Source organism: Trachypithecus francoisi, unplaced genomic scaffold (assembly GCF_009764315.1).
Source record: "Trachypithecus francoisi isolate TF-2019V2 unplaced genomic scaffold, Tfra_2.0 Lachesis_group2, whole genome shotgun sequence".
Lineage (NCBI taxonomy): Eukaryota > Metazoa > Chordata > Mammalia > Primates > Cercopithecidae > Trachypithecus > Trachypithecus francoisi.
Genome location: NW_022681465.1, coordinates 138466455 through 138479810, shown reverse-complemented (window position 1 = coordinate 138479810; position 13356 = coordinate 138466455). Strand labels below are relative to the sequence as shown.

The 13356-nt window shown below is 51.4% G+C and overlaps 1 protein-coding gene across 6 annotated transcripts in view; it reads left to right on the top strand.

The window, feature by feature from the left end:
* Nucleotides 1-13356, top strand: part of CAMK2A (calcium/calmodulin dependent protein kinase II alpha) — a 70162-nt gene extending 56806 nt beyond the window's left edge. For 2 of the 6 annotated variants that reach the window (XM_033180576.1, XM_033180575.1), the window contains 4 exons: nucleotides 1585-1660; nucleotides 4655-4749; nucleotides 9650-9878; nucleotides 10156-13356. In XM_033180576.1, coding sequence (XP_033036467.1) covers nucleotides 1585-1660; nucleotides 4655-4749; nucleotides 9650-9878; nucleotides 10156-10159 — 404 coding nt within the window. In that variant the 3' untranslated portion in view covers nucleotides 10160-13356. Of the gene's footprint in view, nucleotides 1-1584; nucleotides 1661-4654; nucleotides 4750-9649; nucleotides 9883-10155 lie in introns of those variants that run through there. The other 4 variants (XM_033180581.1, XM_033180579.1, XM_033180578.1 and 1 more) reach the window with 2 other exon arrangements.

Below are 13356 nucleotides of genomic sequence, written 5' to 3'. Positions count from 1 at the left end.
TATGACAAGCAGTGAGCTGGGGCCTCAGGGGCCTGTGGAAAAGGCCCTGGGCCAGGAGTCAGGCTCTCCACCTGGTATGTGCTATGTCCTTGAGCAAATGACACCCCCCTCACTGGGCCTCAGTTTCCCTAAAGTTTGATAAGGAGGCTCTGGCCTCCAAGGGTTCTTCTAGCCTGGATGTTCTATGATTCTGTGTCCTCTGGGCCTGAGGTGAGCTCCTGTGTGGGGTGGCGTGGCATGAGCAACTGGTGAGGACAGGGCTGGTGAGGGCCTCTGCTAGCCTTGGGCTCCCTCCCAGGCTCCCAGACTGAGAAATGCTGAGGCCAGACCTGAGCTTGCAATCCAGGCAATGTGTTCATCTATTTGCCTGAGACAGCTCCAGTGGTCCAATGAGCTGGCCAGGTTTAAAGCCAAGCTTAAGCCTGTGGAAGGAGGGAAAGGGGCCTGCCTCTGGGAGACTGAGCAAGGCTTCTGTTAGGCTCTGCCAGAAGCCAGGACATCTGGCTTCAAATTCTTCTATCACTGAGGCTTAGTTACCTCGTATGTGAAGTGGGGGAAAGCTGACCTTGCCTACCTCCCAGGGTATTAGTGAAGAGCAGAGAGGCAACCCCTGGCAGGGGCCTAGGGAGGCACGACATGGTCGCACTTATGAGGTGCACCCACTATGTGCCAGGCTTTGGCCAATGCTTCATGTACATCACATCACCCCACCCTCATAACAACCCTCGGAGAAGACTATCATCTCCATTTGACAGACCAGCAAACCACCTTGTGGCCCGCAGTTGCACAGCTTGAGGACCTGGACAGTCATTTAGATGAACATCTGTCTAAGCTGAAGCCTGCATTCTGTCCACTATGTATTTGGCTCTGAATGAATGAGAGGTGGTGGCATCCTCATTTTACAGATGGGAAAACTGAGGCTCAGAGAATCACACATCTAATAAGATTGCCATCTAACTCCACCAGAAAGACCAGCTGTTTGTGGTGTTTCTGTGGCAGACAGGGGAGGGCCAGGTCTCAGCAAATGGGATTCATTATGCCTAGAAAGTTCTGGGCAGCTCAGTGCCTAACTCCTGTTGGCACCCAAATACAGCAAGAAGCTCATCGAGGCTCAAGAGATGCGTATACCCTAAGATTTTTCTTAGAGGTCCTGGTTTTGGCCATAAGAAAGCCCCTGGCTCATGGCTATCAGTGACAGTGCCACAGTTGATCCTGTTTTGATTTACATGGCAAAGCAAAGGTGGTAGGAATAAGTATTTGGGAGCCAAGACCTGGATTTACATCAGGCATAGAGTCAGCATGTCCACCATGTATTAGAGGCAAAGACCACCAACAGAGACACTGGCTCTGGCCTTTCACACCTTTTTTTTTTTTTACCTTTCTGGGCCTCAGTTTCTTCTGTGGAATGGGGGTGATGATGCCTATCCCCCAGCAGCAATGTGAGGATAAATGAGATCATCTGCATGAGGTCTTCAGGTCCCAGCACAGGGTCTGGCACATGATAAGGACTCAAGAAATGGTAGTTGGTGCTTCATTACCATCACTATTATTATTACTATTTCTGTGTCCCCTTCTGCCTTACAGTGCGGAAACAGGAAATTATAAAAGTGACAGAGCAGCTGATTGAAGCCATAAGCAATGGAGATTTTGAGTCCTACACGTGAGTCAGCTGGGCTCATTCTGCATGTCCTGCCTGGATCGTTGTTCAGGGGGTACCAAATGGCTAACTTTGGGGGTCCTCGTCTCCGATCCTCATCCACTCACTTTGCATGTGCTGTGAATCAGGCTGAACTCATATTTCTATTTTGCATCTGGACTTGATGCTTATACTGAGCTTTCTGTTCACAACACTTCCCTATATGTCAGTCCTCCTCCTCCTCCTATCCTTCCTCCTCCTCACATCTTGTTCCCTGGGAGGAACTCCAACAAAACTCCTTTGCTTCCCCAAGGAAAGAGGGGGTGGACAGCATCACAGCATGGGCTTCCTCAGGAGATGAGCTGGGAAGGTGGAAAGGGAGGTGCATTCCCCTCATTCCTGCCCAGTAGATCTGAGTGCTTACCCGAGACTCCTTTGGACCTCTGACCTCAGATGGGGAGGAGCAGGCAGGATCCACAGGGCGTGTTCCTTCAGTGAGCAGGCATGAGCAGAAGTAATTCTAAGCAGAATATGAACTCCTCTGAGAAATAAGGCAGCTTGCACAAAAATAACATAAAATGAGACATGTCAAACACACCTGGACTCGCCTTTGGAAGGGCAGCTGTGTGTGCAGGGGCTGAGCTGGAGCACCCTGTGCTGCTCACTCACACCTTTCCTGGCCTGGCCCGGCCCAGAAACAAACTTCACTTGGGCCCTCAGCTGGGCCCAGGGAGAGTAAATATTTTGGGCTTAGTCCTTAATATTTTGGCCAATGCTGACAAGGCCTGGGCCTGGAGACCAGACATGCTTTTTGGAGGACAAAGACTGCCAACCAAGGCAGAGTTATTTTTGCCTGTTGGGTTAAAGTGAGTTGGGCATAACCTGGCTGGGGTTTGCTCTTTGGGTAGCCTGTTCCTGGTTTCCAGTGTGCCCAGAGCTGAAGTTTGCCTCTCAAAGGCTTGGCAGACCAGGTGCATTCGTTTTTTTTTTTTTTTTTTTTTTGAGATGGAGTCTCGCTCTGTCACCCAGGCTATACTGCAGTGGTGTGATCTCAGCTCACTGCAACCTCCGTCTCCCGGGTTCAAGCGATTCTCCTGCCGCAGCCTCCTGAGTAGCTGGGATTACAGGTGCACGCCACCATGCCCAGCTAATTTTTGTATTTTTAGTAAAGATGGGGTTTCACCATGTTGGTCAGGCTGGTCTCAAACTCCTGACCTCATGTACCACCCACCTCAGCCTCCCAAAGTGCTGGGATTACAGGCGTGAGCCACCACGGCGGCCTGCCAGGTGCATTCTAACTGTGGGAGAGTTTTCAGTGGCAGCAGGTGGCAAAGCCCCCTAGAAGGTCACTGGCTCCCTCTGGTAGAACAAGGGACTTAGAAGATGCATGTGTGGAACTGAGGGTGATGTGTACATATGTGTATGCATGCACTTGTACACATGTGTACACATTTGAGGCTGTGCACAAGGAGGGTGCGCAGGTGCGTGTGCATGTATATACCTGAGTGTTGCATAAAAGCATGGAAATAGGCTGTTAAGCTGGTCTTGCAGCCAGTTCTAGAAAGAATGGACTTGGAATGTATCATGCCAGTGGCTCTGAAAGCACACAGCCAGGGAGTGAAGGAAAGAGAGGTGGCCCCTGTGGTCCCCAAGCTCCTCAGTGGCACTTCTGGGGATCCTGGGGAACCCCTCCCACCTATGTGATGTCACTTCCTCTGACATCTGCAGCCTGCTCTAGGTTCTGACCCCTTGCCATGACCTCTGGGGTCCAGGATGCCCTGCGTAACCTTGAACATGTTCCTTCATCTCTCTGAGCCTCAGTTTCCCCATATGTACAATGGAGTTGGGGCAGATGACCTCCAAGTCCCTTCACTCTAGGAGGCAGGAACGTCCAGGTGCCTCCAGAGTTGGGGCTTCTTCAGTGGGGGCGCTCAGTCTCCCACATGTCCAGACCCCCACTCTTGGGGGATTCTGGAGCTGAAAGGGTCCTGAGCATCCTGTTTGGTCCAAGCACCGTCCCCCAGCCCCTGGCTTAGGCCATCTAGAGAATTTGGGGTAATGAGTAGAGAAGCAAGTTGTCTGGGGTCACCCAAACAGGACAGAGCAGGGACAGTGCACCCTGCAAATGCTTTCTCCAGCTCAGACGGTGCTGGGCCTGACGCCTTCTCCTGGGTGTCTCCAATTCTACCCTGGGTTGGGAGCTTTGCTTGTCCTGGGACATTTCCTGTCCCTGACTTCATTGCTATTGTCACAGGGGTCCATGTTATACCACAAAAGATCCCACAGACCTGGAGATGGGAAAGACAGCTTGTTCCCTTCCCCTGCCTAGCTGTCAGGGTCTCCCAGAAGACTAGGACCTGGAAGGGAACAACAGCTGAAAATACACAGCCTCTGTCATGCCCTATGCTTCTCCTCCGAGATATTACCTCATCTAATGCTATTTTTCTCATCTTACAGAAGAGGAAACTGAGGCTCACAGCCAAGGCTGCTGTTAACAATAGGGTACCTTTGTTCAAATGAGCAAAACTCGCCCCTTCCGGGTATATACCTGGCTTGATGAGCAGAAGTCACTTTTATGGGAAGGAAAAGGCAGTGTCCCCCATCCTGACCCCACAGGAAGACAAGTGAGAAAAAGCCCCCTCTGGATCCACTGTCTTGAACCAGGGAGTGCAATTTGGAGAGTAGAGAGCAAGCTGAATTTCCTCCCCACCAGCACCTTTAGTGCACCACACAGCCCTGCACACCATCCATGGTGCTCTTGCTTAAAGGGGCTAAGCCACTTGCTTGGGGTCGCATAGCCATTGGCAGAGCCAGGGCCTGAACCCAGGCTTCTGGGATCTAGATGGCACCAACCCGTCAGTGATATCACATACTTTATAGCTTGCAAGCCCCTTCCCATCCACTAACTTCAATGATCCTGTGAGGTGGGTGCAATCATTCCTATTTCACAGGCTCACCCTCCAAGGGTCCAGTGAGAAGCCACCCCAGCCCCTCTTTCCTCTGGCTTCTTTCCCCCAGGAAGATGTGCGACCCTGGCATGACAGCCTTCGAACCTGAGGCCCTGGGGAACCTGGTTGAGGGCCTGGACTTCCATCGATTCTATTTTGAAAACCGTGAGCAATTCCTTCTCTCTGTGGTGCCTGTTGTCTGCTCTCGTTCCGTGTCCTGCCGGATGGCACAGCAGGGTGACGGGCAGGGCCCCAGGGGCGGCTCAGGAGCCAGCGAAGAGGAAGCTCCCGTGTGGACTGGGGTTGGTACCCTCTTGGTTCCCTCTCCTAACCCTGGCCCATTGACTACCAGCTGCCCCTCCTGTGGTTGAAGATGGGGCAGGCGAGGTCCCAGAGACCAGGGACATACAGGACAAGCCCTCCCAGACCTCTCCTGCCCATGACCCTGGGAGGAGCCTGGGGAGGGCTTTGATTCCCATATTATAGATAAGGAAGCCTTCCCACTGGCACACACACCCGAGTTACAGTTATCTTGATGCCTGGGGCCATCCCAGCTGCCCAGCTGGTCACAAGCTGGCCGGTGGGTTGTTATACAAGTGCCCTCTGTGGGTGGGCAGTTTGGGAAAGAGGTGAGGACAGAGAGCTCACACTGCTGTGCCCCTGCCTGTTTGTCTAGGTCTCTGTCCTGCATGTCTGTCCTTCCTGGGCCTCTCCTTTGCAAGAGAGACCTTGGCAGCTTTGCAACCAGGAGCGTCAGAGGGTTGAGGCTGGGCCTGACCCAGGGTGCTTTCTGCCTGTGTCTGTGTTCCCCTAGGCCAGGGATCAGAAGTCAAAAGGCACACAGGTTAGAATCATGCAGCTTAGGACAGGGAGGAAGGACCTAAGAAGTGGTATATCTAGGGTGCCCCAAAGTCAAGGGCGTGTACCACTGAGGCTACACAGTGATTTCAGGTATATGTGGGCACCACTTAAAACAGCATTAGTTTACACAGCGAGAGAACTCTCTCCTTCTTAATTCTCTTTCAATACTCTGGCTCCATCGGGGGAAAGGCTCTGCTGGGTGCTAGCCTGTCTTCAACACCTCTCTGCCACTTTGTAATTTCCCTCTTTATCAAAGAGAAAGCAAATCTCAGGCTCAGATCTCTTTCAGGCAGGAGAATGGTACAAGGATTATGTAACTTTCTTTCATTTTCACAGGCCTTCTTATTAGAACTTTATTCATTGTACTGATTGTTCATTAATGATTATGTCAATAAGTTTTATTTTAAAATACATCTATAGCTGGGTGCAGTGGCTCACACATGTAATCCCAGCACGGTGGGAGGCTGAGGCGGGCAGATCACTTGAGGTCAGGAGTTCGAGACCAGCTTGGCCAATATGATGAAACCCCGTCTCTACTAAAAATACAAAAATTAGTTGACCGTGGTGGTGGGTGCCTGTAATCCTTGCTACTAGGGAGGCTAAGGCTGCAGTGAGCCAACATTGTACCACTGCACTCCAGCCTGGGCGACAGAACAAGATTCAGTCTCCACAAAAAAACAAAAAACAAAAAAACCTATAGAAATTAGTAAAGTGAATCAGTTCAGGAAAATTCTTTTTTTTTTTTTTTACTGAGTCTCACTCTATTGCCCAGGCTGAAGTGCAGTGGCACGATCTTGGCTCACTGCAACCTCCACCTCCCAGGTTCAAGCAATTCTCCTGCCTCAGCCTCCTGAGTAGCTGGGATCACAGGTGCCCGCCACCACACCCAGCTAATTTTTGTGTTTTTAGTAGAGACGGGGTTTCACCATGTTGGCCAGGCTGGTCTCAAGCTCCTGACCTCAGGTGATCCGCCTGCCTCAGCCTCCCAAACTGCTGGGATTACAGGCGTGAGCCGCCAAGCCCGCCCCAGGACATACTTTAATGAAGTGCGTACAGTGGCACTTGTGAATGGTAAAAATAACAAAGAAGCTACTTCAGTGACTGAAGTAGGACCTGGTCCAGCTCTTCATCATACAGAGGGGAAACTGAGGCTCAAAGAGGAGAAGTGACTTGTCTAAAGGAATCCAGGAAGCCAGTGGCAGAACCTAGACCTGACTCACCCCAGTGCCCTTTCCCATCCCTGTAGCACTTGCTGTATCTGCACGTTAGCAAACCCCCACTGGGACTGACACTCCTCTCCTGGCTTGCACCCTCTGTCACTGAACTTTATAGAGTACAGAGGCCAAGGACACCCTCCAAAAAGCTGTGAAGAAGAAAGCAACATCTTCCTTTAATAAATCAAATGAATTCTCCAAGGCTAGCAAGGAAGATTGAATTCTCAGCCAGGTGTAGTGGCTCATGTCTGTAATCCCAGCACTTTGGGAGGTCGAGGTGGGAGGATCACCTGAGGTCAGGAGTTCAAGACCAAGTCTGGCCACCATGGTGAAACCCCATCTCTACTAAAAATACAAAAATCAGCCAGGTGTGGTGGTGCACACCTGTAATCTCAGCTACTCGGGAGGCTGAGGCACAAGAATCACTTGAACCTGGGAGGCAGAGGTTTCAGTGAGCCGAGATCATGCCACTGCACTCCAGCCTGGGAGACAGAACAAGACTCCCTCCAAAAAAAGAAAAAAAAAATTGAATTTTCATGCAAGGAGAGGTGGCTGGACCCCATACGTCCCTGTCACCCTGGAGCTCCCTCACTGATCACGGTAGCTATCATCCTACAGTCTGTCTTCTGGGGGCACCAGTCCCCCAGTGTGAACTTACAATCCCCACAAAGCGGGGACCAGGTTAAGGCCCAACTGTAAAGGCTCAGAGATGGCAAAATGGAAATAATCACAGAGAGGCAGTGATGCAGCCCTTGGCCTGCCTCTATGCAGCGGGCCCCATCTTAGTGCTGGTCCCCAGACTCCAGGCTTAAACATCTGCTCACCTCCAAGGCAGAACCCACAAGGGCAGACCCAGAGTAACTGCTCACTCCCAGCCAAGTTCTACCTCCTAGAGCCCTATTTTTTCCTGTTGAGGACTTGATTCTGTCTCCCCACAAGGGTAGATATTGGAAGCTGCCTATCTTTTCAAAAGACACCACATCAGGTGGCATTTCTTTACAAATACCTCTAGGACTCCAGTCCTTGCTGACTGCAGCAAGGCCCGGTGCCCCCAGCAACGCTAAGCTCTGTTTGTCCCTCCTGGGATTGTTCTAGATTGTTCTAACCAGTCTCACTTGGAAACTGACTTCTTCTTCTTTTTCTTTTAATTTTATCAATCTATTATCTGTCTGTCTGTCTGTCTATCTATCTATCTATCTATCTACCAACCAGGTTATGAGACTGGCTATTTTTCATATTTTTTGTAGAGACAGGGTTTCACCCTGTTGCCCAGGCTGGTCTCGAACTCTTGGGCTCACACAATCCACTTGCCTCGGTCTCCTAAACTGTTGGAATTACAGGAGTGAGCCTCAGCTCCCAGCCGAAACTGACTTCTTTTAGATTCCACTGCATTTTTTCAGGAATTAGCCCAGCTTGGGACAAGTCAGATTGCTTCTCTGGACCTGAGTTTGCATATCTGTAGAATGGATACATTGGTCTTGTATGCCTCCAGCCCTGAATGCTGTCAGGGACACTTACAGAGCCCTCCTCAGATTCTACAGTTGGGCTGCTGGGTGACCTCTGACCTCTGAGGTCACTCCCAAGTCTATGATGCTGAAACTCTACATTCTGTATGTCTGAGAGCCCAGATTCTAAGTCTGTTATTCTGCGGTGCCTAAGACTTGGTGATTTTAAATCCTTTATCCAAAGCCTGGGTGTAACGTGCTTCTGATATTAGGGGATGGGTGCTATTGGATATTTTCTGCAATCCTGAAAAAAAAAATACATTTTACATTTTTCAGGAAATAAGTGGCTCACAAACCTGGCTTGGTACCAGGATCAAGGGGTAGGGAAGGAGAAGGGATATTTTTAATATTAGAGGTTCTTGAACTGGGCTCTCTAAGGGTGGGGTTGAGGAAGCTGTTTTAAGTCAGCGCCTCCCATGATTCAGACCTATATTCGGGCTACACAAAGGGAAGGGCTCCTCTCAGGCCTGAGATATAGATCCCCACTGTCCAACCCCTCCCTGGGTCATTGTCTTTCTATGCTTTCATTTTCTATCTTGAGGAAAACATCGAGTTTCTAGAATTAATATAGTAATACTAATGGTGATGCCCCATGTTTCAAGCGGTGGAAGCTGGTGTCAGGGACTTTGTCAGCCCTATCATGATTCCAAGAGCTATGCATCTCTCCCTAACACTGGAAAGCCCCATGACCTCACCCCATGACTATCAATACCATTCTTATCATTTCAAGGTTCTAAGATTCTACAGTTCTCATATTCCCCCAAGTTTCCGCAATTCTGTATATCTATAGTAGAAGTGGCTAACAGGCCCACAGGCCGTGTCTGAACTGTAGATATGTTTCACTTGGCTTGCACGATGTTTTACATTTGAATTAGATGCCAATAATAAAAAATGAAGAGTTTTCATCTAAAAATTCAGATTTCCAGATGCTCTTGAATGTCAACACCGGTCTCACTCACATAGCAACCACCAGGGAAGCTGTGTGCAGGATACCCGCTTTAGGTGGGACAAGACATTCTATTCGCCACAGTCCCCATCACTCACCATCACCTCCCTGACCCAGAGGCAAAGGGTCAGTTGTCATTTAGCATCTTATACCCGGCTCAGCCCCCGTTGTTTATGTGCCTGCCTGGTACCTGGGGAGATCCGGATTTGAGACTCTGCTCAGAGCTTATCTGGTTCTGTAATCCTCTAGGCTTATTCCATGTGGCTAATAGTCATGATTCTAACATTCCATTTTCCCTTGTTTGATGAATTCTGCATGTCTGAACTCCACTGTATCTAAGCTGGGATGTGATGTCCCCATCATCTAGAAGTTCTACCTCGATGCCAGGTAGCTGAGCCCTGCCACAGAGGCCCCCTCCCTACAAATGGGGCAGACAGGGTGCGTCCATTGAGAGGGCCGCTGGGAGTGGAGGAAGTGAAGAAAGTGAGACAGGAGGCCCCCGGTTGCATCTCCTCTGCCCCTCCCATCCCCGTCTCCAGTGTGGTCCCGGAACAGCAAGCCCGTGCACACCACCATCCTGAATCCCCACATCCACCTGATGGGCGACGAGTCAGCCTGCATCGCCTACATCCGCATCACGCAGTACCTGGACGCCGGCGGCATCCCACGCACCGCCCAGTCGGAGGAGACCCGTGTCTGGCACCGCCGGGACGGCAAATGGCAGATCGTCCACTTCCACAGATCTGGGGCGCCCTCCGTCCTGCCCCAGTAAGAATCCTTCCTTCCCATCTCCCAGGGTAATGTAAAGGATGGGAGTGTTGCCCTGGAGGGGGTTATGTCAGGGAAGCTGCTGCCTTCAGCTCTGAAAGGCTGCAGAACGGAGTGGGAAGACCCCAAGAAGCAGGGGCAAGGCCTGCAGGTCTGAGGGAAGAGCTGGGCAGGAGCCACCGGGGACCGCTTGGACTCCAACTAAAGCGGCAGGGTGGGTGGGTTGCCCAAGCAGGAAACACCATGCCCTGAGAAGCACCCCGTGTGTGTCTTACAGCTGAGGGACCAGGCCAGGGTCACTGCGTTGCTGTGCCGCAGAGATCCACTCTGTCCGTGGAATGGAGCTGCTGGTTCTCCCAGGTGGATTTTGCTGGAATTCTCCCATCTCATCACCCCACCACCGTCACTTCTGTACCTGCATCAAGAAAACTTGCTTGTTCACAAAAGTCATTGCAACTTCAGAGCGAATGGCCACATCTCCCCACCTCTCGCCCCCACCCTCTCTCCTGCCAGGCTGGGGCTTCCTCAGGCATGGGTGCCCATGGCACTGGCCCCCTCTCCCCAGCCTCGGCTGCTGTCCGCCTGGCCTGTCTTGGGCTGTAGGCTAGAATGCCCGGGCTGTGTGCCCACTAGTGGCTGGGGAGAAGGAGGGGTGGCATGGTGAGGAAGGCAGCATCTGCCCATCCCTCTCCCAGACCTCTCCTATTCCAGTGTCCCCATGGAAGGGCAGATGACACTCCCTTCCCCCTAAGCCAACCGCCCTGAAGGAGTGGGGAGAAGAGCATATGCCAGGAGCCTCCTGCCTCAAAGTGCTCCCCTAAGTCTTCTCTCTCCTGTGCTGACCTCAGGGTGGTCTGACCCTTCCCTCAGTGTGGGGGACGTGGCCCTCTCAGGTGCCCCTACTTGCTTTCTGCTTCCTTCTGGTGAAGTCCACCTCCAACATTAACCCGCCCAGCCTGCCCCACCGTTAATCCTGGAGAATTCCAGCTTCGTCATATCTCAGAGAGGGAATCTAATTGTTTTTGGGGGGCAAAAGAAAGCAACATTTAGGTATCACTTCTACTTGGACCGCATGCCTTTTTATAGCCAAATTTCTGTGTATTTCGTAAATGGATTTCGCGTTAATGGATATTTATGTAATAACTAAACTTCTCAGATTATTGTGAGAAGGGTCAGGTTGGAAGGGGTGTAGGAAGAGGGGTGAGGGGTAGTTTTTTTTCTGTTCTAGCTTTTTTTTTTTTTTTTTTTGTCATCTCTGAGGTGGACCTTGTCACCTGTGGTTATTGGGGCCGAGGCAGACTCAGCTCCAGGGAGAAGGGCCTCTCTGCCATTTTGGTCCCAAGGTGTACTGACACAGGCGTTCCTTTTGGGACTGTGGAAGCATCAGATGCCAGCACTGACTCAGAAACAGCAAGTCAGGGCAGAGAGGAGGAGGGAGGCTGTCAGGATGGAAATATCTGGACTTTTCTTTGCTTCCCTCCCAAACTGGGGTCTCCACTACTGAACTTCCCAGGATTTCATCTCACCATATCAGTGCGCCACCCCCAGTGCCCCCACTCACCTCTGGGGGGCCCGTGAGCATGTGTCTCCATTGCCTCTCTCCCCTTGACGTCTGATGACCACAGCAGAGCACTGGGAATTTCTACTCTTCATGCCTCATTCTGCAGCCTCGGGTTCGCATTCTCCCTTTTTTTTCCTCTTTCCCTCTTTCCCTGGGATTGACTCTGAGTGGAATACCTTGGCACATCCACTAGGATCTACTGTCTGCACTGTTTTCTTTGCATGACTTTATATGCAGTAAGTATGTTGAAAACTAACGAAAAGAAGAAAACACTCAACAAAACCAATCTACATGTTTTGGACTTAAAAAAAAAATAGAGGTTGTATTCTCAGTGTCCGACTCGGAATTATGTTGCTGCCTCTCTGTGCTTTTGGCCTCTGTGTGGCCGTGTTTTGCCAGCATGAGATACCGTCCCCTCTGGAGGATTTTAGGGGAGGAAGAGCCACGTCCCCAGGGATTGGAGGAGGCTCCGGTACCCTCGACCCTCCTGGGTGTTGGTTGGAGCAGAACTGGTGAGGATGTTTGATCCAATACTTTCTGAGCTCTCCCCGATCAGCAGCTGTCTGCTGGATTCTTTTCTCAAGTCCTGCTGCCCAGGTCCAGGTGAGACAGGCAGCGCCAGGTCTGCAGGCCAGGAGAGATGCTGCCCAGGCCTCCTGGTTTCCAAGCTGGCCCATCACTGGCCTCTGTCCTTGGCAGAGACCTTGCTGCCCAGGCCCAGGTCGGGCTGTTGGCCTGCCCCGGGCCCAGAGGGCTTCCCAGTAAGGCCCGGTGATCCCATTATCCCAGGGGCAAAACCACCCGTCCCCCTTGTGAGCTGCCGGTTCCCTACAGCCATCCCCAGTCAAGGGTGAGGGTGTGGCCTTCACCAGGGGCTGCTGCAATTACAGAGCAAGGTCTGAGCTCTTCTTCGGCCTCAGTTTCCTCATTGGTTAAAGGGTTCTTTGTTCCCATCCAACCGATAAGGAGCAAACGTCTGGCAATGTGAAGTCTAATTTACCTGCAGGAACTGGCAGGGATAGTCACTGGCTGGACTCCTGTTTACTTCTAGACCTGGTCAGGCTCCATCCCCTCCCCCACCTGCCCCTGATTCCCCTCTTCAGTGCCTGTCAACTGCTTTTCAGCAGTGGACTGCAGGGGAAAGAGCAGTTATTTGGGGTGAGTAGGCTTCAATTCCCAGCTCTGACCAGACTTGCTGTGTGACCTTGGGCAAGTTCCTTCCCCTCTCTGGAGCTTGGTTTCCCCATCAGAGGAAACTGAGCTGGAGGAGCCCGAGGTCCTGCCTTTTATTGGCGGACACACCTCCTGTCCACTGTGTCCCTCTCCAATGCCAGAGAAGTGGAGGCACGTCGCTACCCCAGGCTGAGATGGCCCCACTGTGAAGGCCACACCTGTGGGTGGGTAGCCACCTGGTGCCACCACAGGGCACCAGGGATAATCCTGATGCGGCAGGCAGGGGAGACTCGCAGAAAAATCTGCCCAGAGCCCACCCTCACCAGACAAACTCTGTGCTCCTCCAAAACTTCCTTTAGATGCCAAAAAAAAAAAAAAATCCAAACCCAAGTCAAAACCTTGGCTCCAGCATGCAAACACGTTTACAGGAAAGTATTCTCCTGGGTTTGTGCCGACCATGGTGCGAATCCTGACCCAGGGCCTCCTGTCTCCCTTCAAAGGGAGACCCTTTTGGGGGATGAGTTTGCCAGACTCCCCGTGCTGGTTTCTTTGTTACTATTTGTTTGGGGTTTTGTTTTAGTTCTTTTTTTTTTTTTTTCTTTTCTTTTTTAAAAATATGTGGCTGTGAACTTGAATGACCACTGCTCAAACTTTCTGCTATTGGCGGGGGTGGGATGGGAAGAAGGGGCGTCTGTTTTATTCTTGGTGTTTTCAGTGCAATAAATAGCTACAAACTTCTGTGCA